Genomic DNA, 26,054 nt, shown 5'->3' with positions numbered 1-26,054 from the left:
TGGGATATAGGGAAGGGCCTAAAGAGAGCATCCGAACATCATGAGGCACTGATCTGGATGAAGGTGCAAGTACCTTACATGAATTACTTTCTGGATATTATCTTGGAGAGTTAAAGGCTACAAAGGTTAATACAAATATGCTTCAGGATGCGTATTTATTCTGTGCAATACATGCATTCCCTACAAGGTTTTCACTATTATTAGTTCTGAGCCTATGTAGGCTTTACTTGTAAGCCACCCTGAGTCCCTTTTGGGAGATGGTGGTGGGATAAAAATAAAGTTGTGCATTATTATTATTATTATTATTATTATTATTGACAGTAGTTGTGCAGTTCTTTTCTCTTCCATGGGAAAGCCTTTAAGGGGCTCTAGATGTGCACTGTGGCAGGACCCATGCTTAGAAATACCATTGAGAGTGGTTTCTCTTTGATGAGCAGGTATAATAGCCTGATGGCATTTAAAATTAGAGTAGCTCACTGGAGGAATTTTTAAATGTTGGCTCAAAATAAAGAAATCTCATTGGTTCAATGGGTCTGCTCTGCTCATTAATGCTGGGAAATAAGAGTGGATAAGGCATATGTCATCATTGTCACCAGATAGCCATAGAGCTATGAGAGCTCCTGGTTGTTGTAGTTGCCTTGGGCTGACATCAGCAAAGGCACCTATGGGACCTGGAAGGAGGAGAAAAATAGTCCTGCTTCCTTCTCCCTGGTTGCAGGGGCAATTCCCAAAACTTCAAGAGCTTTCACAAAGTGGGTGGGCATCTGCCCATGGCACTGGCAAAACAGATGGTAAGAGAACCGTTCAACAGGGCCATTGTGGTCTCAGTCCAGCTAGACCTAGACTCAGACTCACACGTGTCAAAAGTTGGGGACAATGTGGGTGGCTGCTTTTGGGTCAAGTCCGGACACTTCTGGCCCCAGATTAACTGCTCTATGTAGATGACACCTCAGTTGACTGTTACATTGCTGTCAAAATCTAAGTCACCTATTGATTTATGCTGATTCTATGAATTTCATAGGCTTTTCTTAGGCAAGGAATCTTCAGAGGTGAATTTACCAGTTCCTTCCTCTAAAATATACCCTACATCTCTTAATATTCATCCAAATCCTAATTAGGGCTGGTCATGAATGATCATGTAGCTCAGTTTAATTGGCTATGCAATATTTTCACCGTTCACTGGAAAATCTCTAAGTGGCTGAGATCACCAAAGTCAAGCATGGAGATACAATAAATAACCAGATTTTTAAAAAGTCATCATAAAGAGCAAAGATCACATATTTGAACCTTCTCATTTTCTTCATATTTAGATTTTAAGCTCATTGGGACAGGAAAAAAAACAGAAAGACGGGACGTTTAATTTCACAAGAGGAGGGATATGGTCTCAACCTAATCTATCTCTCTTTTTTGCGTTCTGATTAACTTCTGGGGGGGGGGGAACCCAAATGGCGTACTTATGACAAATGGGGAGTATACAGAAAGAATCATTCAGCCGTTCCAGATTGGAGGGCCCCGTCCTGTAACGCATTGCCTCCCATTGTACCAGTTATGGCACCCCAGTGGTTAAGAGGCACTCTCTTTGTTCGGGGGTTGCCAAGGAAACTATTCCTGTACTTCAGGAAGCAGGGAGAGCAGTTTCCTGTTTTCAAGAAGACTTCAGGAGTGTTTTTCTCCAATCAGAAAGCAGATTCATACTCCGGAAATGGAGAACACAGCTGCCAAGGGCATATTAAAGACTGTTGTTATTGTTGTTTTTAAGAACCGTCCTAATAAACAAACACAGAATTTACAACTCCTCAACTGAGAGCTACATCCTAAGTGGGCAACAGAGTGGAGGAAAGGATGTTTGGGGGGAAAGGTGCCTGCAAAAAATAACATTAAGCACAGAACAGGACAAAACTGAATGCAACAAGGAAGTGAATGTCTTGCATCTCCCATAGATGTAACTTAACTTTCAATGTATCACACTGGTGTGGTCAGTGTATAAAAGTGTTGCACATAGATTTTGTGAACTGCAGCTCAAATTCACATTCTGTCAGTGACTTTTCCCCCTTGTTCTGTCTTCCTTCCTCATCTCTGCTTCTGCTGTGTTTTTATTATTGGTTTTGTTTTCTTCTCAATGCTTTCATTAGTCCACATAATTGATTCTCCTTTGTTACCACTCCTTCCACTTTTTTCTTAATTGAATGCTAATATACTAAGAGATGGGACTGGATGGTGCCATCTTAAATTTGGATACAAGGAACAGAAAGGAGATATCTGCAGGCATCCCATGTGCCCTAGACCATATCCTTGTGAAATAGAGAAATCTGGACCAGCCGCAGATAGTGAGATCCAGGCTGCGAATAGCAAAACCCAAAGCATGGATACTGAGTTCTGTTAAGCGAATATCAGCATGGGCAGCAGGCCGTCTGTGGACCTGTGCAACTGGCGAGATGAAGAAGCTAACCAATGTTCCCCAATCAAGAAATCTTACCAAGTTGAAGAAGTAAGGTAATTTTATTTTGATCCAGCTGGAATAGGGATGACATTTTACTTACTCAGGTGATCCCTCATTGTCCAAGTAAGATTGTCTCCCAAGATCGGTGGAAAAATGCTGCATTTTCAAGAGCAGTACTCCCAGTTGAGGAAAAATAAAAGGCTTGCAAAATTGTGCTTAAACATGTTGTATTTCACTGTCAATGTTGACATTTGTGGAGAGGTGGCTGCCAAGGTAGCAAAAATGGCCAACATTTTCTAATGTTTCACCTTTAAGCTGTATTTCTGGCATTGGAGAGGGATTTGCTGGTGACTGCTGGAAAAGCACTTTGGTTTTCTTAATGTTCAATGAGAGGACGAGCTTCTCGTATGCGTCTGTGAAGGTGTTTAGAGTGGTTTGTAGGTCTTCTTCTGACTGCGCACAGATTACGTTGTCAACAGCATATTGGAGTTCTATAACAGCACACAGTAAGCCACTAAAGGAAGCTGAGATACCAAGCACAGAGGATAATACAACCATAGTTATCCTCTATGCTCAGGAGGATAAAAATGGAGAGGCTGCCCTTTCCTGGGCTGAATTGCATAAACTATTGCTTATTCATGATAGTAAGCTCCCACCATCCTACAACAATGGGAGATGGCATCACAGTTATAACCTAGACCTCCTATTTGTGAGTGACAGTATTTTGCAGCAATGCACTTCACCAGTGGGACCACCAATACCACTTAAACAGCTATTGCTTAATGCTATGGAATGAAGGGACTTGTAATTGTATAGGACTTTAGCCAAAGACCATTGGTGCCTCACTGGGCTACAAATCCATAGCAATATAAAATAATGTCAAGCCACATTCAATCTATAGGATAGATACAGCCTGAAAAAACATGTCCTTCTGAATCTCTGGACAACTGCTGCCACTAAGAGCAGACAATAGTGAGTTCAGTGGACAGAACTTTCCAATAGGAAATTCTGGGTTCTGTAGTACAAAACACAACTTTTCTGATGGCATGCATGGCCAGCTTTGCCTGTGTAATGAAACTGCTGCTTGGACCTTCCCGCTTGACAGTGCTGAATAGCTCTTGCTTATGGGTCTGTGGACTTGCTTACTGACCTGCAAACTCAATACCTGGCTGGAGCAGGAAGTCAGCGCTTTTTTAGTGAAATCAATGAATCAAAAGTGCTTCAGTTTGTCTGAGTTGTGACTTTTGATTTTAAACAATAGCGTGTTTTCCGGATGGTTGGTCGGTTGATTCGATTTTTAAAATTAATTTCCTTTAAATATTTAGAGGAAGTGTCATCAAAAAGCTCATGGAGACAGTGGTGCACAGGATTCCAGTTAATGGACCTACCACTTGGGATGGCTATTCATACATTGCCAGTAAAAAGGAAATGCATCACCAAAAGAGAGGGAGAAGACACTCTTTTTATGGACTAATTTCTAGATTTGGAAGCAAACTTAGAAATAATTAGTGTGCTTGAAATAGAAATAGAAATAGAATATATTTCAGTAGAGTTGGGAATAGCCTTTAGTCTTCCATCCATATGAGCAATGTTAAGGCATCCGTTCTTTCCTGCTTTTTATGTTTAATATATTTACTCCAATTGTTCTGATTTAGGAGGGACAGTCTCAATTAATCCTCTGTTATCTGGTTTTAAAGTGTTCCATTTTCTCTTTTACACTTTCTACCTTTGTCCTCATTTTACTTCATTTGCTGCAAACTGAATTCAAAGTATTGAAGAAATTTCCACTTACCATAGATACTTGAGTATAAGCCAAGTTTTTCAGCCCTTTTTAGGCAGAAAAAGCCCTCCTCGGCTTATACTTGAGTCAAGGTTATTTATTATTTTACTCTGTTATTATTTTTATTAAATTTATTGTTTTATTCTTATTCTTATTATTACATTTACATCATTTTACTGTATTATTATTTTTATTACATTTATTATTTTATTCTATTATTGTTATTACATTTATTGTTACTCTCTATATTATTATATTTATTATTTTACTCTATTTATTATTGTTATTACATTTGTTAGTTTACTCTATCATTATCATTTTTATTACATTTATTATTTTACTTTCTTTATTATTATTGGAAGGATACAAAGGCACATTTACATTGAGGAAGGTTAGAATAATGGTTTACATCTGATGATTGCTGTAAGTTTTCCGGGCTGTATGGCCATATTCCAGAAGCATTCTCTCCTGACGTTTTGCCTGTGTTTATGGCAGGCATCCTCAGAGGTTGTGAGTTCTCTGAGGATACCTGCCACAGATGTACGCAAAACGTCGAGAGAATGCTTCTGGAACATGGCCATACAGTCCAAAAAACTTACAGCAACCCAGTGTATCTGGCCATGAAAGCCTTCGACAACAGCCTTCGACAAAGCCATGAAATCCTTTGACAAAACCTTCATATTTTGAGGTCTCTGAGGATGTCTGCCATAGATGCAGGCAAAACGTCAAGCGAGAATGTTTCTGGAACATGACTGTATAGCCCTAAAAACTTACAGCAACCCAGTGATTCCAACCATGAAAGCCTTCAAGAACACGGTTTAATCAGAGTAGGACAGTCTTTCTTAAATTACAGTTTTATGCAAATATGCAAAAACATTTAACCTACTGATGCCTCAATTAATTTTTGGTAACTATTTTTATTGTGAAATTTACCAGTAGCTGCTGAATTGCCCACCCTCAGCTTATACTCAAGTCAATACGTTTTCCCAGTTTTTTATGGTAAAATTGGGTGCCTCAGATTATATTCGAATTGGCTTATACAAGTAATTGATTCAGTAGGAGGTGATGAAAAAGTGTAATTTTGCTCTTCCCAGTAGACTCAGGCAAAGCAAACTACTACAAGCTGAACATTTTAAAAACATTGTGTTTTTCCTCACCATCAACCTTTGCCATCTTGAGCATATTCTGATTTGCCTGGCCAAGTGCATGTTTGTCTTTATCTGTGAAATGTTTGGGGGGGGGGGAGGGTATGCTGATAGAGATTTTGACTTGACACCCCTCCAATCTGAAGTTCTTGAAAGCCCTGTAATCACAGCTGAAGTCTCCTTTAAATATCACCTGAAACCTGGATTGGATTCATTGCCCTACTAACATGGAACTAATCAGCATACCTCAACAGCAATGTTTACAAAGAATGGAACTTCTGGGAAGATACATGCTCCAAGGATTGTGAAGTTAAAGTCTGAATAATGATGAAAGCAAGAGGAGCAATGTCGAGCAGTTTGGAAAGATCCATGAGCTACAACTGTTCCCCTTTGTTAGACAGAAAATTACTAGCAGCTCCCTATATACTATACCATGCAAGTTACATGCTGCTGTGGACATTGATAATAAAATTAAGTCAGCAGAGTATTTCATGCAGTGAATGTTACAGTGTTGGTTTTTAAAATAAATGAACACTCTTGTGATATTTTTGCAGCCTCTAGCACTGGTTATGATAATCTTTGCTGTATGGGATTTCTTCTCCCCAATCTAACCGCAGCCAGCTTTCCTTTATTGGACGTCTGCTATAAAAACAAACCTGGGGATATGAAGAGCCACATTACTATGTAACAACCTAGAAAATCCCCTCTGCTCAGAGCATTAGCAAATTCCCTTTGCAGGGATACTTGAAGAAGAAAAAACAATAAAAGAGAATATGGCTCCTAAATTAATTAAAACACTTGGACAAACAAAATCTCATAACCAGTCTAATGAAGTGCTTGAACATCAGCAAACTATTTCAGTGTGACAGCATTGCCCGGGACTGCGCAATGGATGAATGGGTGCCCAGCAAATATAGTTGGAACAGTGGACCAGTTCAGAGTTTTATGGTGTTCTTTGTTTTTCTTCCCTCGTGTTAAGATTTAGAAGTCTATCAACTGTAATTACCTGTAAAATTCTGCTCCTCGAAAACTCAGTAAGGTAGAGAGCAGATTTAGGAAGGCAATTTAGACTGAAATAACAATACTGGGGTGGGAAGAGGTTTAATTCCCTCCCTCAGGCAACACTTCCAATTCAATTCAAGGACCCTTGCTGTTGCTACTGCTGCTGGTTCTCCTCCTTTCTCCCTCCCTCCTTCCTTTACTCTCTTCCTTCTTTCTAATAAGTTTGGTCCTTAGCAAATATCACAAGAAAGGGGAGTTGGAAGCACTTGGAAAAGTTAATGTTTATGATATTTCTTGAAATCCCCAATCATGGGTCATTGTTGTTCATTCGTTCAGTCGTCTCCGACTCTTCGTGACCTCATGGACCAGCCCATGCCAGAGCTCCCTGTCATATTGGGTCATATTGTATTGGCTTGGATATTCTGGATGTTGTAGTATCCCAAAAGGAACTTCCCAAAGCTCTGTGCGCACACATACCCCATTCTTATGCTCGGCCCACATGGCTTTGAAACTAAAATAATTTTGGACAGACCCAACATTTTGGACTGCCAAAAGGAAAATTGAACATGCAAAAGTCAAATAGAGTGGTAGCTAAATTTTGCTTTAGCAGTTCTGTATTATAATATCGTCCACCACTTGATTTGTGCAGGCAAACGTATATGGCACACATTGTCTCCTACTGTTTGCTGATTGAGATCATTAATGAGATTTTCCTAACTATCAAAATTAGATTGTGATAAGATAAAATGCCCCAAGTCCTATGTGGCCTTTCCCTGACATTGAGAGAATGCCGTGCACAAGATCATGATTCTCATGTTCAAGTGGAAATTCAAACCCAGGTCTCCTTAGTTGTAGCCCAATGTTCAAACCATGCTGGCCCCTTATTAGTAGTAACAACCTCTATTTCTGTCCAAAGCCATTCCGTCATAGTAATCTTTCTTCTCAAACAGGTCAGTAGGAAGCCTTTGTCCAGCTGGACTATGTCCCACTTCCCTTGGGTGTTGCCTAACCTCATGAGACATGCACGACAGCATCAATATCAGCACCAAGGAAAATAGAAAATGATGATTTCCTGCCATTTCAATTTCCAAAACAAGACAACATATTTCAAATCTCACATTTCACTTAACATATATACACTTGATCAAGTCATTTTAAAAATAAGTGATTATTTCCTATAATCAACAAACCTAACATGTAGTGGTTTTCGGAGGACAGAGTTTTCCTGCTATCCTAGGGCTGATGCAGCATGGTATATCCTGGATCAGCTTCAGATGGGTTACTCAGATGGAAGGAAAACCCAACTGCTCAGCAGCACTACTGTCATTTTGGTGCCACTGAATGTCCATCATCCAGTGGTCTTTGGCCATGACTTGGGTCCTACCACTGCAGGAGACAGTTGGCTGTCTCCTGCAGTGACATTAAATGGAGTTACAAGCAGGGACAAGAGAAGAAGAGGAATGGTCCCCTCCTCTCCCCCTCCCTTCCCCAATCACCTCGTCACCTCAGATGACATCACTACAGGTGACAATCAAACTATGTTGCAGCTGTAAATTGTCACAACATAGAGAATGGAGGGGACAGTAAGTGCCATCCTATGTTTCTGGGCCCAAGACACACTGCATAGCAGTAAACACTTGTAGCCACTTCTGGATTGGAACCATCCCAATTGCATGGGTCCAAAGTTGAGAGGTACTCCAATTCTGGACCAGAATTTAGAGTATTCTCAGCTTTGGTTAAAGTGTGCCAAGGCAATGTTGAGGTATCCTTGTCCTGCATTATCCAGCATCAGCTACTTGGCTGCCATAGCATCTGCTTTAACATCTTTACTGATGCTGGGCCCTTCTGTATTAGTCAGTGTAGATGTGCCTATACAGCTGGTTTGGCTACAGCTGGGGTTCCCAGGAGGGGAAAATTTTGTAACAATCCCTTACATGGAAGAATCATGCCTCCAAGGATACTTCAAACTTTTCATTCAACAATAAAAAATAAAATAAAATGGAAAAAATTAGTATTGGGAACAGAACATATTTTTAAATTTAAACAGGGTTCTTCTACACTGGTTATATAATCCAGTATGTGCTGTCCCAAAGCCATGGTGGTCACAAAATGCACAGCACCAGTGCATGCTGCAAAGTGCATCTAAGAGTATTCCATGCATTTAGAAAAGTCCCCAAAAAGTGCTGTCAAAAAATCAATTGCAGCAGATGCCAGCAAAATACAAAATGCAGCTTGGTTGAAGTGCAGTAAAGAATCCCCAACAGGGCTGCTGAAAAACGCCCCAAGGACATAATCAACCCCATGGAAGGGGTAATTGATCACCTCCATTTCTGTCATTTTCCTTTTTAAAAACTCTCATGCACTCGTGCACTGAGGGGGCTGGGGGATGGGGCCCTGCAAAACAGTTTGAGGCCAGAGTCTATGTTCAATAGAGACCCTTCTGGCCTCTAACCAGTTCCAGGTATGGCAGTCTGATCACTCGTACAGCAAAACTGATGTCTCCCAAACCAGTTCAAACTGGATTGCAATAGTGTAGTTTGGAAAGAGGCAGTTGCATCACAAAGGCTGAGGGGCTGGAGAAATAGTTTCTGGTCATAAGGGTTTGCATGGTTGATATCAAAAATTTATTGGAATCATTTTTACATGCAGTTTGTGTCCATGTCGGAATATTTTAAATTGACTCACAAAACCAAGTTCATTGTTGAAACCATATTTGAGCTGATGATGATCTTGAACTCAAGTTAAACTAAGAGTTATTTGACCACAACGTTTGGATTGAGTTGGATGATGTTTTACCTTGATGAATTGTCTTTTATATGTATTTTATTAATTGTGTATGTTGTTTTATGATGTTATTTATTGTGTAGCATCGAATCCTTGCTGTTGTTAGCCATTCGGAGTCCCTCCATGGAAGGCAGAAAAGAACGGGATATAAAAGTTCTAAATAAATAAATAAATAAGTGATTGTGGAATTTTAAAAAAACTGTTGTACTCTCTCTCTCTCTCTCCATATTATTTATATATATATACACACACACACACACACACATATCAGACACTTTCATTAGGAAGAGCTGCTGAGTGATGGCAGTCCTCTGGTGCCACAAAGGACCACTGAATAAAACTCATAATTTTTGAATTTTAAAGCTTGGATAAATTCTGTATCTAAGCTTTAAAGATATAACATATGGAGTTCAATTATCTTTGTCCCAGCTAAATGGTTTTATCTTCATATCTTTTCTTCTTCATTGCTTCACCTTTTCTTGTACCCTTGGTGTGTTTTCCATAAAAAGCTGTTAATCAGGATTATAATGAAACCAGAGTAATGAATAGTTTTATGTGATGTCTCTTTTTGCCTCCACGCTATAAATGGGATAGAAATGAGCATCTTTGTTCCATGTTTTAGGCTCAAATAAACATGAAATATTGCAGGCAGAAACAAGGCTGCTGTGCATTTTTACCTTGCTGATGGAATCTTATTTGTTAGTGATTCTTATAGTTGAGCACGTAATCCACCAAACACAAATAATTTTCAGGCACATAAAATATTTACAGGATTTCTTTGAACCTCTAACAGCTCTACATAAACTCTGCTGTTCTCAGATACTGCAATCAAGGACTTTTTTATCTCTCCAAATCTGCCTGCTGAATATTCAGCAGTTCAGTAAAAGAAGTTAAGGCCCAACTGATTCTTGGAAGCAGCATCTTGCTCTGAGCAATTCATGAACACACTGGGCAGCTTGATGAATATTCTGGAGCTACGTGTGACTGCTGGCTTATGCCTAGAATAGAGACACCTGGACTTGGAACCACAACCAATCCAATGTTCATAAAACAAGAAAAATAGTGCCCTCTCAAAAATAACACCAACATCTTCCAGATGTGCCAGACAACAATTACTGTGTCTTTAAGGATGATAGAACCTGAGATATAATGATTCTGAAATCTAGAGGAGCTTGTTTCCAAGCATCAATATGAGTGTAGTGTCTAGACCAGTGGTTCCCAACCTGTGGTCCATAAGAACTAAAGTATTGTCGCGGCCTCACCATTACTACACCTTTGCAAGAAGAGCGCCTGGTCTCATGAAATCCTCTTATAGTGCCGAGGGTTATTAAATATGATTTTCTGTGGGTGAGCAGATGGTGATTATTGGATGGCATGTGTTCTGTATCAGAAACTAGAGCTGATGTGGTCTAGCCAATGCAGTTTTCTGAATCAGTTTCCCAAATAACCAAACCGTATCTAAAGTTGACCAGAAATGCAGTCGTAACCTTTTTGGTATTAATGTTGGAGAGTGGTCCCTAGTCAAAGTAGTTCCTGGTCAAGTGGTCCCTGGTCAAAAAAAAGATTTAGGGAGCTGCATATGTTTAGCTGGAGAAGAGAAAGTTGAGAGGTGACAGGATAGCCATGTGTAAATATTTGAAAAGATGTCATATGGAAGAAGGAACAGGCTTGTTTTTTGCTACACTAGAGACTAGGACATAGAGCAATGAATTCAAGCTCCAGGAAAGAAGATTCCACCATAATATTAGAAAGACTTTCTTGGTGATATCAGTTGTCGGACAGTGAAATATGCCTCAGAGTGTGGTGGAGTCTTCTTTGGAGATGTTTAAGCAAAGATTGGGTGCCTTCCTTTGGGAATGCTCAGATTATGTGCAACTGCATTGCAAGGAGTTGGCCTGGATTGTCCTTGTGGTCTTTTCCAATTCTGTGATTCTATGAGTCGAAACTCTTACAGCAGTCACCCTGTTTCTCAAAATGACTTCATCCTATCATGCTCTGATCTTCTATGCTGCATCCCTAAACACTCTTTGAAGGGTGTTCTTATTGACCTCAGCGGGACTTAGATCTGATTAGGGATGCTATAAACACTTGAATAATGGTGCAGTTCCCTTATGTGAATGCTGGCAAACTGATTTGTGATAAAGGTGACAATATTTTCCTTAAAACAGACTTTGAAGTACAGTCTCATCTCTTCAATAAACAATAAACATTTTTTAAAAGATATTCAGGTCAAAAATTAAAAGTACTAATACATAATAATGATGATGATAATATTAATACTTTATTTATAGGTTGCCCTATCTTCCCGAGGGGACTCGGAGCAGCTTCCAGGCAAATAAGCAAACATTCAATACCTTGGTGATAAACAAACACAATCAAAAACAGTACAAAGTGACATCATTATAAACTCATAAATTACTAAACAAGAAAATAAAATTAATAATTAAATAATATCATTATTTAAACAATCATATAAGCATATAAACATATACATGAGGCAGAATCACTGCAAGAAAATTGCAGGTGCTTTAAATTCTTAGGCTGTAACTGAAGTAAGCAATAAGATATAGTACAGGGGAGCAATACACAGGCAACCACCCCAATTTTGCAAAATGATAATCATTTTAGGCTAGGAACATGGAAAATAGTATTAAAATGTATGAAATTATAGAAAGAAAGACTTTTATTCTTTAAACAAGAGGACATGGGGTTGGAAGAGACACTGCATTGTGAATCCTTTGATTTGAATGGAAATAGCATTCAGTTCTTGTTAGATTTCTACAACAACCTCATTCAGTCCCATGATCAGAATAACAAAAAATGTGCTAACAAAAGGACATCCTTCAGGAAAACATGTGGACAATTCAACTGAGAGAAATGTGAGAGGGGGAAAAAGAGCATAAACTGCAGTGAAGTCAGAAGGATCGCTGTCACCCTGTGCAGTAATTCATTCATTCTCGTGGGCCTCCTCCCATACCAGACCATGCAAAATATGAGTACTTTTTAAATTAATGCAACATTCCTTCTATGAGGCAGGTGATAAAGTAGAAGGACCTACAAAGAACAGGGATCTGCTTGTGCTGAAGACCCATCCAATAATTGCTGCCCACCAAGCTTGCAAGCCTATATAAATTAAGCTTTGTGGAGTTGATAATCCTGTGAAATATATACCAAGATCTTGCAATGGTCCCGGCCTGCTCTAAGCAGCCACTTGGAGTTGCCTGAAGCCATGGTGCCAGCCTGGGTAGTCTTGGCACAACATCAACTTACTCTGCAATGGCATCTGGATAAGCCAGCCAATGTTGTTTGTAAATTTGACAGAATCAGTAACTATAAAAACTCAGTAGTTATTCAAGCAACAATGTGTGCTTCCAGGCCCGTAGCCAGGATTTCGTTTCGGGGGGGGGGGGTGAATTTTTTTTGGGGGGGTCGGGGGGGGCTGAGTTTCGGGGGGGGGGCTGAGTCTGAGTGAAAGAGGGTCTAGCCTAGCAAACCTTTTGTATTGTTACCCCAATACCCCCATGCATATGGGATATATTGAGTATGGTGATCAGATCATGATATGAATAAACATAACAGTTTAAATAATGCACCAGTAAGGCCTTTTCACGAACCATCATGAGAATTTCGGGGGGGGGGGGGGGCTGAAGCCCCCCGAGCCCCCCCCCCCCCAGCTACATGCCTGTGTGCTTCTACTACATACAGACAAAACCATGTGACTCAAACAGTCATTATAATTAGGTAATAATGGCAGCTGTGACCACAGTGCATGTACTTTAGATTATTCAAAAAGTAAATTAGCATAGCGTTTAGTCTTGTTGCAGTGTTTACAAAAATGTTTTGTATAGTTATAACTAACTACAGAGATATATTATTAAAAATATATACCTGCTGAAACAACTACACAAATATTTTACAGTATGAACAATCTTAGGTTTCACCTCTTCTGGTGGTGTCATCCCGTGAGGTCTGTGCCCCCCAATGACCCCACTGATTTTAAAAAAAGAATTAAGGAGTGACTGTTTGGGGAAGTAGTATAATATGAGCTTAAAAACTTGGAAGCTTCCTCAAATCCATCAGAAATTTTGACATATAGTACTAATGAATAGCAACTTTGGCTCCTAATAACTTTTTCTGTGAACACAGTAATTATATCACTTCAGTACTTGTTTGGTTTAGTTCCAAATACATCCTCCTCGAGTGATAGCTATTTCCCTGAAGTACATTATCTGTTCTATTTTGTTTATTTTCATAGTATTATCAAGCCTATAATCCATTTTTGAATGAGAAATTAAATTGGAAGTTAGTGATTTCCCTGGACAAGACAATTCAGTAAGTTTAAATTCTGGATCAGAACAGGGAGGGGGGGGGGGATTACCTTAAAATGAGGTCAGACCAGCCCTGCTATGAATGTTGCCCTTCTGGCTTGGTTACACTAGTCCTACTCAGAAGGCACCATTGAACTGAGTAGGAGATTGAGGATGTGCATCTATATATATAAATTTGTTAGGGGCATCCAACGAGGAAACAAAACTCAAAACCCCCCCAACGAAACTTAACCAAAATTCCCATGCCCATAACACAACCCACAAGGTACAAACATATCTACTCAAAATGAAAAACAACACAACAACACACTCACAAAACGGCAAAACAACAAAACTCAAAAATCCCCCAACGAAACTTAACCAAAATTCCCATGCCCATAACACAACCCACAAGGTACAAACATATCTACTCAAAATGAAAAACAACACAACAACACACTCACAAAACGGCAAAACAACAAAACTCAAAAATCCCCCAACGAAACTTAACCAAAATTCCCATGCCCATAACACAACCCACAAGGTACAAACATATCTACTCAAAATGAAAAACAACACAACAACACACTCACAAAACGGCAAAACAACAAAACTCAAAAATCCCCCAACGAAACTTAACCAAAATTCCCATGCCCATAACACAACCCACAAGGTACAAACATATCTACTCAAAATGAAAAACAACACAACAACACACTCACAAAACGGCAAAAGGATAAAACTCTAAAAAAAACCAACGAAACTTAACCAAAATTCCCATGCTCATAACACAACCCACAAGGTACAAACATATTACTCAAAATGAAAAACAACACAACAACACACTCAAAACGGCAAAAAAACAAAACTCAAAAAAACCCCAACGAAACTTAACCAAAATTCCCATGCCCATAACACAACCCACAAGGTACAAACGTATCTACTCAAAATGAAAAACAACACAACAACACACTCACAAAACGGCAAAACAACTGAGCATGCGCATTGGCGCCCAGCCGCAATTTCCCTGGCGCGTGCACATGGCCTTCCGGCCAACGTTCCCTCTGCGGAAACCATGCCCACTCCAAGCCCCGCCGCGCCACTTCCCGCACACACACACACCCCTGCCGCACATACACACACAACCCCACACTCCATCACTCCCCCCGCCGCCGCACACACACACGCAACCCCACACTCCATCACTTCCCCCGCCGCCGCACACACACACGCAACCCCACACTCCATCACTTCCCCCGCTGCCGCACGCACACACGCAACCCCACTCCCCCCGCCGCCGCACACACACACGCAACCCCACGCTCCATCACTCCCCTGCCCCAATCTTACCTCCTTTTACTTCACGTCACCTCCAAACCCCACCCCGCCCCTTCCCCCCCTGTCAAAATCTAGGAAAGACAGAAAGGAAGGAAAGAAGGAAGAAAGAGAAAGGGAGGTAAAGAAAAAGGGGGAAGGAAGGAAAGTTAGAGAAAGAAGGAAGAAGAAAAGGAAAGGAAAGGAAAGATGGAAGGAAAGAAAAGAGAGACAGCAGAAAAGAAAGAAAAAGGGGGAAGGAAGGAAAGAGGTAGAGAAGGAAGAGGAGAAGGAAAGATGGGAGGGAAGGAAGGAAGGAAGGAAGGAAGGAAGGAAGGAAGGAAGGAAGGAGAGAAAGAGGGAAGATTGGCCACAGCAACACGTGGCGGGTAAAGGTTGTTATTTCTATTATTATTATTATTATTATTATTATTATTATTATTATTATGCTATTGTTCCTATGAGACCCTGGAGGAATGGGAGAGGTGTCAGGTCCCAGAGGCAATGCATTGCATTATTGTTATTGTTATGATGGTGGTGAAATAAAAGGAAATAAAAAGTGAAAGAAGGAAGCAAACAGGGAGGGAAGAAAGGCAAAGGAAGAAAGGGGGAGGGAATGAAGGAAAGAGAGAAGGATGAAACCAAGTAGTGGAAGAAAGAAAGAGGTAGAGAAGGAAGAAAGGAGAGAAAGGGGGAGGAAAAGGGGGAAGGAATAGGTAGGTAGGTACCTCTCTTTCATAATAGTCCAGATATCTACCTCAACTTTGATAAGTTTTACTATAGGCCACAGCAACGCGTGGCAGGGCACAGCTAGTACACTGTAAAATTAGTGGAATTTGATATCACATTAACTGCCACGGCTCAGTGCTGTGGAGTTTTAGTTTTACAAGCTCTTCTCTGTCAAGGAGGGCTGGTGCCTCACCAAACTACAGCTCACATTATTCCATAGAATTGAGCCATGGCAGTTAATATAATCTCAAACTGCATTAATTTTACAGTGTAGATGAACCCTGAATCTGAAATCAGTTCCAGCTCATTCCTACAAGTTCATACCTCTCCCTGCAGCTCATAAGGATGCAGAAAACAATAGAGTTCATACACCATAGGCAGCTTTATCTCACCATAAACCTGGTAGGCACACACACAGTGGCTGGCAACTTGTTTGGGATATTAAGGCACAATGTGCACAATTTGTGCAGGTTTTTTTTCCAAACAAAGCATCACAGTCATATGCAACTGATAATTGTGTAAGTGGAGTCGTTCATGTGGACCATTGGACACATGGTATGTAGTGGTAGAATATGAATGCATATTGTTTGTACATGTCACCTTTGCACATTGTCCATTATGGTTTTGCATACTGGCGTGTCAGCTAAACAGATTGATCATTGATCTCCTGCACATACATTGCACTATGTTGGTATTCAGGATAGACATCTAAGGTAACTCTGTTGACGTAAACTGAAACCATCTAACATTTTAGTTTGAGAGTGAAATCCCACTGAGTTCAATTAGTTTTACTTCCAGCCTAGATAAGTGAGTATATAGGGTGGTAAAATTAGGTCTAGGACCAGGTTAGGATGTTTCCTGATTGATGCGAGAAACATGTACCATAATGTGGGAATCACAAGGAGCCATCTAGTTCAGCCCTTGCCAATGCTGAAAACCACTCTTTAAGCCAGAGCTTTCCAAACTGTGTATTGCAACCAGATAGTGTGTTGGCTACAGTGTGTAGGTGTGTCACATAAACAAAACAAGAAATGACAAAAATCTGGGAAATGTATGTTATTATCTTACAAACCATACATGTTTTAAAATATGAATGAAAAGCTTTAATGACATATGTTATGTCCCCATCCATTTCATTACTACAATTTACATTTGTGTTATATCTATCTATCTATCTATCTATCTATCTATCTATCTACCTATCTATAAATGCTCTGTGCATAATGAGTGCCTTAAAAACAAAAGAACCACTGAACGAAATCACACTAAATTTGGCAACAACACCTCTCACAATGAGTGACCATCACTCAAAAATTATGATTTTGGGAGTTGTAGTTGATGGGATTTATAGTCAATCAAAGAGCATTATGAACTCCACCAATGATGGAATTGAACCAAACTTGGCACACAGAATTCCCATGGCCAACAGAAAATACTGAAAGGGTTTGGTGGCATTGACCTTGAATTGAATTGAATTGAAGTTCACCTACATCCAGTGAGCACTATGGGCTCAAGCAAAGATGGATTTGGACCAACCTTGTCATGAAGAGTCAAGATGCCCAAATGTGAACAGTGGTGGAGTTTGGGGAAAATAGACTTAACATTTGGGAGTTGTAGTTGCTGGGATTTATAGTTCACCTACAGTCAAAGAGCACTCTGGACCCAGTCCACAATAGATCTGCACCAAACTTGGCACACTACCTACATGGCCAACATTGAATACTGGTGGGATTTTTGAATTCTGGGAGTTTTAATTCACCAACACCAAAAAGGAAGAGAAGGACAGGTGGAGAGATCTTCAACCTTCTCTGCCAAAAGGTTTCCTAAGACCATCAGAAATATGTGTTTTCTGATGGTCTTTGGTGACCCCTCTGACACTCCCTCGCAACCCCCCAGGTCTCCCAACCCCAGGTTGATAAATGCTGCTGTAGAGCAATAGGAAACATGCTGGTGTTGTTTTCCCAACTGATTATCCTTGGGATGTCCATGTCGCCTCTCAGCCCTTTCCTCTCCAGCTTCCAGCAGGAAAGGAGATTCCACCTGCACTTCCAAACTGTTGGAGCTGTTCAGCAGTGGAACTCTCTGCCCCGGAGTGTAGTGGAGGCTCCTTCTTTGGAGGCTTTTCAGCAGAGGATAGATGGCCATCTGTCGGGGGTGCTTTGAATGCGATTTTCCTGCTTCTTGGCATGGAGTTGGGCTGGATGGCCCATGAGGTCTCTTCCAACTCTAGGATTCTATGATTCGACATGGCAAGAATCGCTTTCCAGCGCCCTGCTCTCTCTGGATTCTCAAAAGCCATTTTCAGCAGCAGCTCTCCAAACCAAAGGCTGGGCAGAGCCAAACCGGGTATGGGGGGGGGGGGCACTCCTTCCCTAGCCTGTCTTTAAAGGGCACGACCCCCTTTGGGCCGGACAGCGAGGCGTGATCCGTGGGGCTGGGAGGGAAGGGGAGGAAGCGAAGCGCGGAAAGAAGAGCAGGACACAGGGCGGGAAAGGGAGGAGAGGAGCCCGGGGGAGGAGGGAGGGAGGGAGGGAGGCCGAGGGGGCGAGCGGGGAGATAAAGGGGCCCTTCCAAGGCGGCGCCCTCACTCTCCCCGGGGCTGGGCCTGCCTCGGACGGAAGGACAGGCACTTTCCATCCCCAGAGGAGCCGGAGGAAGAGGTCTCCCAGCTTCCAGGTAAAAGGGAAAGATAAACTCTCCTAGTTGCTGTGGGATACGGACTTGGGGTGCATCTATACCAGGCATGGGCCAACTTGGGTCTACACCTCCCCTCCAGGTGTTTTGGACTTCAATTCCCATCATTCCTCACAGCCTCAGGCCCCTTCCTTTTCTCCCTCAGCCGCTTAGGGAAAGGGCCTGAGGCTGTGAGGAATGGTGGGAGTTGAAGTCCAAAACACCCGGAGGTGTAGACCCAAGTTGGCCCATGCATGAGCTCTCTCGGCTATTAGGTAAAGGTAAAGGTTTTCCCCTTGTCATTAAGTCTAGTCATGTCCGACTCTGGAGGGGGGGGGGGTGTGTGCTCATCTCCATTGCTAAGCCAAAGAGCCGGCGTTGTCTGTAGACACTTCCAAAGTCATGTGGCCGGCAAGACCGCGCGGATCGTCGTTACCTTCCCGCAGAAGCGGTACCCATTGATTTACTCAGTCACATTAGCATGTCCTCGAACGGCTATGTTGGCAGAAGCTGGAGCTAACAGCGGGAGCTCACCCCGCTCTTCGGATTCCAACCAGAGACCTTTCGGTCATCCAGTTCAGCAGCTCAAAGATGAAGTGTTTTGGACACATCATGAGAAGACAGGAAAGCTTCGAGGAGAGAATGATGCTGGGGGAAATGGAAGGAAAAAGGAAGAGGGGCCGACCAAGGGCAAGATGGATGGATGGCATCCTTGAAGTGAATGGCTTGACCTTGAAGGAGCTGGGGGTAGTGACGGCCGACAGGGAGCTCTGGCGTGGGCTGGTCCATGAGGTCCTTGGGGGACTGGCTTGACCTTGAGGGAGCTGGGGGTGGTGACGGCCAACAGGGAGCTCTGGCGTGGGCTGATCCATGAGGTCCATGGGGGACTGGCATGGCCTTGATGGAGCTGCGAGTGGTGACGGCCGACAGGGAGCTCTGCCGTGGGCTCTGCCCATGAAGTCACGAAGAGTTGGAAGCGACTGAACGAATGAAGAACAACCACCACCGGGGGCATTAATTCTAGTGCATGGATGCGCCCTTGGTGGCTGTTAGCTGCGTGGTCCTGTCGCAGTGAGTTCCGCAGGACATTCCGATAGCGGGGGAGCCAAACCCGGTCTGGCTGCAAAGGCGTGGATACTAACGGGAGGGGGAAGTACAAGGAGAGAAGCGTCAGGGCTGTGTGCTTCCTCTCCGCCCGTGGTTTTGGTCCACCTGAGGAAGGAGGGAGGGAGCGTGAGGGAAGGGAGCAGGGGCTGGCTCTTTAAATCCCGGCTCCCCCTCCTGGCTTGCCTCCCTCCCGCCCTTCCTTCCCGGTCCCCACGCCCCGTTCCGTGTCCGCTTCGCCATCCCTGCGCGAGCAAAACGGGTTTCCTCTGCAGGGAAGGGAGGGAAATGCCTGGCGGACGGAGCAGGGGGAGGAGGAGGAGGAGCAGGAGGATCGGGAGAGCCGGGAGCTGGGCATCGACTCCGAAGCAGGCGCTCCCTCGCCCTCGGGGCAGCAGCTGAGAGCGAGCAAGGGACGCCGGCTGCCCAGCCTCCCCTCTCGGCCTCTTCCGCTCCTCCCGGGCTTTGGAGAGAGAGCCAGACCGGGGAGAGACTCCTCTGGACGGGGCCCCCTCCTCCCCATGCCCCCGGGGAACTTTCGGGGCGGCAGAAGACGGAGGAAGATGATCTGAAGGCAGGACCTGAAGGCAGAGGCTCCGGAAGATGAGCCACGCAGGTGAGGGCGCCCCGAATGTCTCCAAAAGGGGGGCAGAAAGCGACCCAAACCCTCCTTACCGCCTTTTTCGGTCTTGAATCCCTTCTACGCTGCCAGATCCAATCGAGATTATCTGCTTTGAGCTGGATTATATGGCAATGTAGACTTAGATAATCCAGTTCAAAGGAGCCCCCCCCCCCGTGTCGCAGTGTGCCGGCAGGACTGAAGACCCACAGGTCGGAGATTGGAATCTGAGCTCCCCCTGTCAGCTCCAGCTCCCCACGCGAGAACATGAGAGAAGCCTGCCATAGGATGATAACACATCTGGATGGCCCGTTCTCTCACAGCAGAAGTGACTTACAGTTTCTCCAGTCTCCCAGTTTCCTGTCCTCCCCACTATCTCCAGGAAAGAAGTGGGTGATCTCCCTCCAAATCATGTGGAGCCCCCGGTGGCACAGTGGGTTAAACCCTTGTGCCGGCAGGACTGAAGACCCACAGGTCGGAGGTTCGAATCTGCGGGTGAGATCCTTCTGTCAGCTCCAGCTCCCCATTCGGGGACATGCGTGAAGCCTCCCACAAGGATGGTAAAACGTCAAACATCTGAACATTAGGAAGAACTTCCTGACTGTGAGAGCTGTTTAACAGTGGAACTCTCTGCCCTGGAGTGTGGTAGAGACTCCTTCATTGGAGGCTTTTAAGCAGAGGCTGGATGGCCATCTGTCGGGGGTGCTTTGAGTGCAATTTTCCTGCTTCTTGGCAGGGGGTTGGACTGGATAGCCCATGAGGTCTCTTCCAACTCTGTGATTCTATTTGGGTGACGTCCTTTCAGACGGCCAATTCTCTCACACCAGAAGCGACTTGCAGTTTCTCAAGTCACTCCTGACACACAGAATAATCCAGTTCAGAGCATGTATTATGGATTCTATGGCAGTGTAGAAGGGGGCTCAGCCTTCCTGCTATGAAAGAATACTCAAGCGCTCCCGACAGATGGCCATTCAGCCTCTGCTTCAAAGACTCTGCCCCACTCCCAAGTAGCAGCATGTTCCACTTTTGCGGTCAGGAAGTTCTCTTCTCTTTCCCTGCCATTGGAATCCGTGGTGTCCTCTCGTCTGTCTCCAGAGTCGGAGAGAACCATCTCGCCCCCTCCTCAACGTGGCATCCCTTCTAATCTTGAAACCTCCCCGTGTCTCCGCTCAGCCTTACTCCAAGAGAAACATCCCCAGCTCTTTGGAGCCGCTCCTCTCAGGGTTTGGCCTTCGGAGGGGGCTCTGCTTCCTTCCTTTCCTCGCATTGGGAGCGGGAAAATGGGGGTGGGGAGGCTCGCTGCTGTGGTCTTCTCCATTGGAGGATCCAATGGAGAAGCCCATAAGCGATCCTTTTGGGCAAATCTCCGCCGGTTTTGGTGCCTTGGTTGGCTTTGATAGAGCTCAGCGCTCTGCAGAGAAGTTGGCATCTCCCCTCCTATCCAGAGGAGAGTTACCATCTGTGGGTTGCTGTGAGTTTTCAGAGCTGTATGGTCATGTTCCAGAAGCATTCTCTCCTGACGTTTCCTCAGAGATTGTGAGGTCTGTTGGAAACTAAGCAAGTCAGGTTTATATATCTGTGGACCGTCCAGGGTGGGAGAAAGAACTCTGGTCTGCTTGAGGCAAGTGTGGATGCTGCAAGTGGCAAATTAGCACTGAATAGCTTCAAGGTCTGTTTACTGCCTGCGAGAATCCTTTGTTGGGAGCACTTGATGAACTAACATGCACACAGCATATTATTTGAGAACACACAGAAATGCTGGACCTCTCAAACAACTACCATGTCAGATTCAAACAGAATTTGTGGACAGTTTCAATAGAAAGGAGGAAACCATGAAAATGGACAAAATTTGGCTGCCAGTATTTTAAAAAAACTCTAAAATCAGGACAGTAAATAAAGAGCAACACTAAAAAAAACTGAAAAAAAAGGGGGATTCCAGATATGAATCAATCAGGGGCAGCTAAGAACTCCCAACAAAGGATCCCCCAAGCAGCAACCAGCCAGGCTTTGAAGCTGAAAGGCCATTCAATGCTAATCAAGGTGGCCAATTGCAACATTCAAACTTGCCTCAAGCAGACAAGCGTTCTTTCTCCCACCCTAGACATTCCACAGATATATACACCTCACTTGTCTAGTTTCCAATAGACCTCACAACCTCTCAGGATGCCTGCCATATTTGTGGGCGAAACATCAGGAGAGAATGCTTCTGGAATATAGCTATAAAGCTCGGAAAACTCACAGCAACCTAGTGATTCCAGCCATGAAAGCCTTCAACAACATAGAATTGCTTTTAAAAGTGCATCAAGGCAGCCGGGATTATTTAGGGACTGTCTGATGGCCTGAGAAGAGAGAGTTGGAGAGCCTCCGCTTATTTTCCCAGGCCCTCCCCCACTCCCCTTCCCCATCTCTCTCTGGTGTTTCTAACCTTGAGGAAGGTCTCTCTCTCTCTCTCTCTCTCTCTCTCTCTCCTCTGAAAGACACACAAGTTCATTGGGGAACTGTGTGCACAGAGTTCTTTTGCATTCTTCTCTTCCTGGATTGATCGGTGAACTGGGGAAACTGAGGTCAAGCGTGTCCCCCGATTCTCCTGTGCCAGCAACCAGTGAAAAAAAGAGCTAGAGAGGAAGAGGGATGGGGTTGTCAGCGGAAAGGAAGGAGGAAGGATGGGGCTCTGGACCCATCTATTGCTCTGCCTAAAAGGCACCAGCTCCTTCTGATCTTGGATGCTCACTAGGATCAGCGTTGCTTGGATGGGAGACTGCCAGTGAATCCAGGTGCTGTAGGCTGTATTTCAGAAGAAGGAGCTGGCAAAACCACCTCTGAGTCTTCTTTGCCTCAGAAATCCTATGAAATTCATGGGGTTGTTATATTTTGACAGGTGAGTGGAAGGCGGGGCACAGCTATGCCTGCACACAGAAGAAAAATGTTCAGCAGGTGCTGCCTGTTAGGTAGGTGCTTCACAAGCGGCACCTGCTGAAATCCCACGTAACACAAGGAGGCCTCTGCCTTTATTTCACCTGGCAGCCATTGCAAATAACTCTTTGCTCTCATCGTTTTTCGCTCATTTGGCTTCCCAAAGTCACCCCAAGGTCCCTTTCCACAAAGGGACAACAGAATTGTATGTGTGAAGGCTTCCTCTCTGCATGTGTGTTTTTGAAGTAGGCCAGCCCATGAAGCAGCCCAAAAACAGACTGATAACAAATCCTTGTACCTCTCTTCCTCTCATCTGAAGGAATCAGTTTGCTGGCTGAATTGCTGTGGGATGGTGTAGTGGTGCTAGGGATCAGAGTGCCTCAGTGGTTTAACAACCTCCATCAGTGCCACTTCCAACCACAATTGGGTAGTTGTCCATGTGCTCTGGGTTTTAGAGCATGCATGGGCCAACTTGGGCCTTCCAGTTGTTTTAGACTTCAACTCCCACAATCCCTAACAGCCTCAGGCATTTTCCATTCCCTCAGACACTCAGAAGGGGCCTGAAGCTGTTTGGGATTGTGGGAGTTGAAGTCCAAAACAACTGATGGGCCCAAGTTTGCCCATGCCTGTTTTAAACATGCTGAATGGGGTTTAAAGATACACTTCAGCACCTTGGATAGCACCTTTAACATTTGGACTAACTGGAGTAGGCTTAGGCTATCCACCTCACTGACAACTATTGCAAGCTTCCTTCTTCCCTTAGACCAGTGTTTCTCAACCTTCCTAATGCCGCGACCCCTTAATACAGTTCCTCATGTTGTGGTGACCCCCAACCATAAAATCATTTTTGTTGCTACTTCATAACTGTAATTTTGCAGCTGTTATGAAATGTAATGTAAATATCTGATATGCAGGATGTATTTCCAAATTCACTGTTCCAAATTTGGCACAAATACCTGATACACCCAAACTTGAATACTGGTGGGGTTGGGGGGGGGGGTAGTATTGATTTTGTCATTTGGGAGTTGTAGTTGCTGGGATTTATAGTTCACCTTCAATTAAAGAGCATTCTGAACCCCACCAGTGATGGAATTGAACCAAACTTGGCACATAGAACTCCCATGCCCAACAAAAAATACTGAAAGGATTTGGTGGGCATTGACCTTGAGTTTTGGAGTTGTAGTTCACCTACATCCAGAGAGCACTGTGGACTCAAACAACAATGGATCTGGACCAAACTTGGCATGAATCCTCAATATGCCTAAATGTGAACACATTTGGGGAGTTTGGGGAAAATAGACCTTGACACTTGAGAGTTGTAGTTCCTAGGATTTATAGTTCACTTACAATCAAAGAGCATTCTGAACCCCATCAATGATAGAATTGGGACAAACTTCCCACACAGAATTTCCATGACCAACAGAAAATACTGTGTTTTCCGATGGTGTTTGGTGACCCCTATGGCACCCCCTCATGACCCCATAGGTCCCGACCCCTAGATTAAAAAATACTGCCTTAGACCTTAGCTGCAGTCCTAGAGATGTGATAGAATATGCTGCTGTGAGTGATCCCTGTTGGAATCTTGAATGAGCAATAAAGGTCTGTGACATTTGCAGAAGACCTGCTTCTAGTGGAGACGACCTGTCTGATCTGGCTTATTTGTCTTGATTAAGACTGCTGTCTTCATTTGTGGATTCATCTTAGAGGGATGTCTTGAGGAGTGCCTCAGAATTTACCATACATCACTGGATTGGTAAGAGACTCTGTCTCTCCAGAATTGTACTGCAGTGTTCCTTGGTAGCAGTGCTCATAACTGTTGAATTATACAGTTATTGCAGCTGTTTCAATCTTCCCAGTGAAATCAGAACCAAAGTGATAGTTCTGGGATTCTGAGTAATGCTGTTTGTCCTCTAGGAGATAAATAATTGGCTAGAGAGGCGTTTCCAAAAGGCAGACTCTCCCAGGATTTCTTCACCTATGGCATAATGTTGAGGTGAGGGGAGAGTCTTCCCCAAGGTGAGAGGCAATAAAGTTATTCTGTGCATTAAGTAAAGGGTTGCATCAAAAGTACGGCAGGAGGAAAACTACTCACTTCCATGACATTTACTACTTTGAGTCAGATGAAATTATTGCATAAGTATGGCTCGGCACACAAGGCACACAAAAGACTTCTGCCTTTGCTTACTAAAACCAGAGCTTAGAGAATATATCCCCCCCCCCCCTCCACTCCTCCCTGGTTGCTGGACTGTATTTGGATTTCTTTGGGGGCTGGAGGCACTTGCATGGATTGTTATGTGTGACTGGCAACAGAGAGCACACAATTCCTTTGCTGCAACAGCTCTGATCTGTTTGTCAACTCAGTTCAAAGTGCTGGTTATAATTTAGGAAGCTTAGGTTCAGGGTGTTCAAAGGATTGTAGTCTGTCTGTCCCACCACCCAAAGGCAAACCAAAACACAAACCAACTCCCCCCCCCCCCCTATTTATTTGCCAATGGAAGGATACTAAGGAGTCTAATCTCGCTAGGAAAGGCATACCTAAGAGGAGCAAAGGAGAGGGCCTTCTTAGTGGCTGCTCTCAGGCATGGAATACCTTTTCTATAGAGTCCCTTCCTGGATATCCTTCCATTGGGAGATGATGAGGGGTTTTTTGTTGTTGTTTTGGCATGCCTTTCAGGACTGTTTGCTCTCAGGAAAAGAATGTTTATAATCTGCTGCATTGTCTTTATTTATTTCCCTTTCAATGGTCATTGTTTCTTATTGCCTGAAACTTTATTGATGGTCTACTGATGTCACATAGTTTTTGAATCAGGGATTAGCTTAACCCCGATAGCTCCCCAGGCACATAAATCAGACAGAGCTTGGAAATGTTACTTTTTAGATTACAACTTCCCAAATCCCTGAACTACTATAGCCACAGGCAATATTGGCTAGGGGATAATGGCGGTCATCATAAAAAATATGTTTTCTAGACTTTTCCCATCTGCCAATATTTCTCTGCCAAATATGATATGATATACTGAATTACATTTCTGAGTGATGAAAACAATTTCATGGACAAAATGCTGACTTTTCAGCAATTTTTTATTTCCCCAAAGCCTGAAGTATGGGTTTTATTTCAGAAAAACAATTCAGGTGTTGCATCGCCATATGTGTTATCTTGTAAAGTGGCTTTGTGCGCTGACATTACAGACTAATTTTCTGTAAAACTTTACAAGAGAGCGGCATACTTCTTTATCTCATTGTC

The 26,054-nt window shown here is 43.4% G+C and overlaps 1 protein-coding gene across 5 annotated transcripts in view; it reads left to right on the top strand.

The window, feature by feature from the left end:
* The first annotated feature begins 18,056 nt into the window (after nucleotides 1–18,056).
* Nucleotides 18,057–26,054, top strand: part of FGD5 (FYVE, RhoGEF and PH domain containing 5) — a 177,627-nt gene continuing 169,629 nt past the window's right edge. For 3 of the 5 annotated variants that reach the window (XM_060766237.2, XM_067463500.1, XM_060766236.2), the window contains exon 1: nucleotides 19,462–19,894. In XM_060766237.2, coding sequence (XP_060622220.2) covers nucleotides 19,882–19,894 — 13 coding nt within the window. In that variant the 5' untranslated portion in view covers nucleotides 19,462–19,881. Of the gene's footprint in view, nucleotides 18,178–19,460; nucleotides 19,895–26,054 lie in introns of those variants that run through there. The other 2 variants (XM_060766238.2, XM_067463499.1) reach the window with 2 other exon arrangements.

The sequence above is a fragment of the Anolis sagrei genome, chromosome 2, assembly GCF_037176765.1.
Source record: "Anolis sagrei isolate rAnoSag1 chromosome 2, rAnoSag1.mat, whole genome shotgun sequence".
Classification (NCBI taxonomy): domain Eukaryota; kingdom Metazoa; phylum Chordata; class Lepidosauria; order Squamata; family Dactyloidae; genus Anolis; species Anolis sagrei.
Note: the sequence above shows the minus strand (reverse complement) of the source record. Positions and strands in the feature narration are given on the sequence as shown.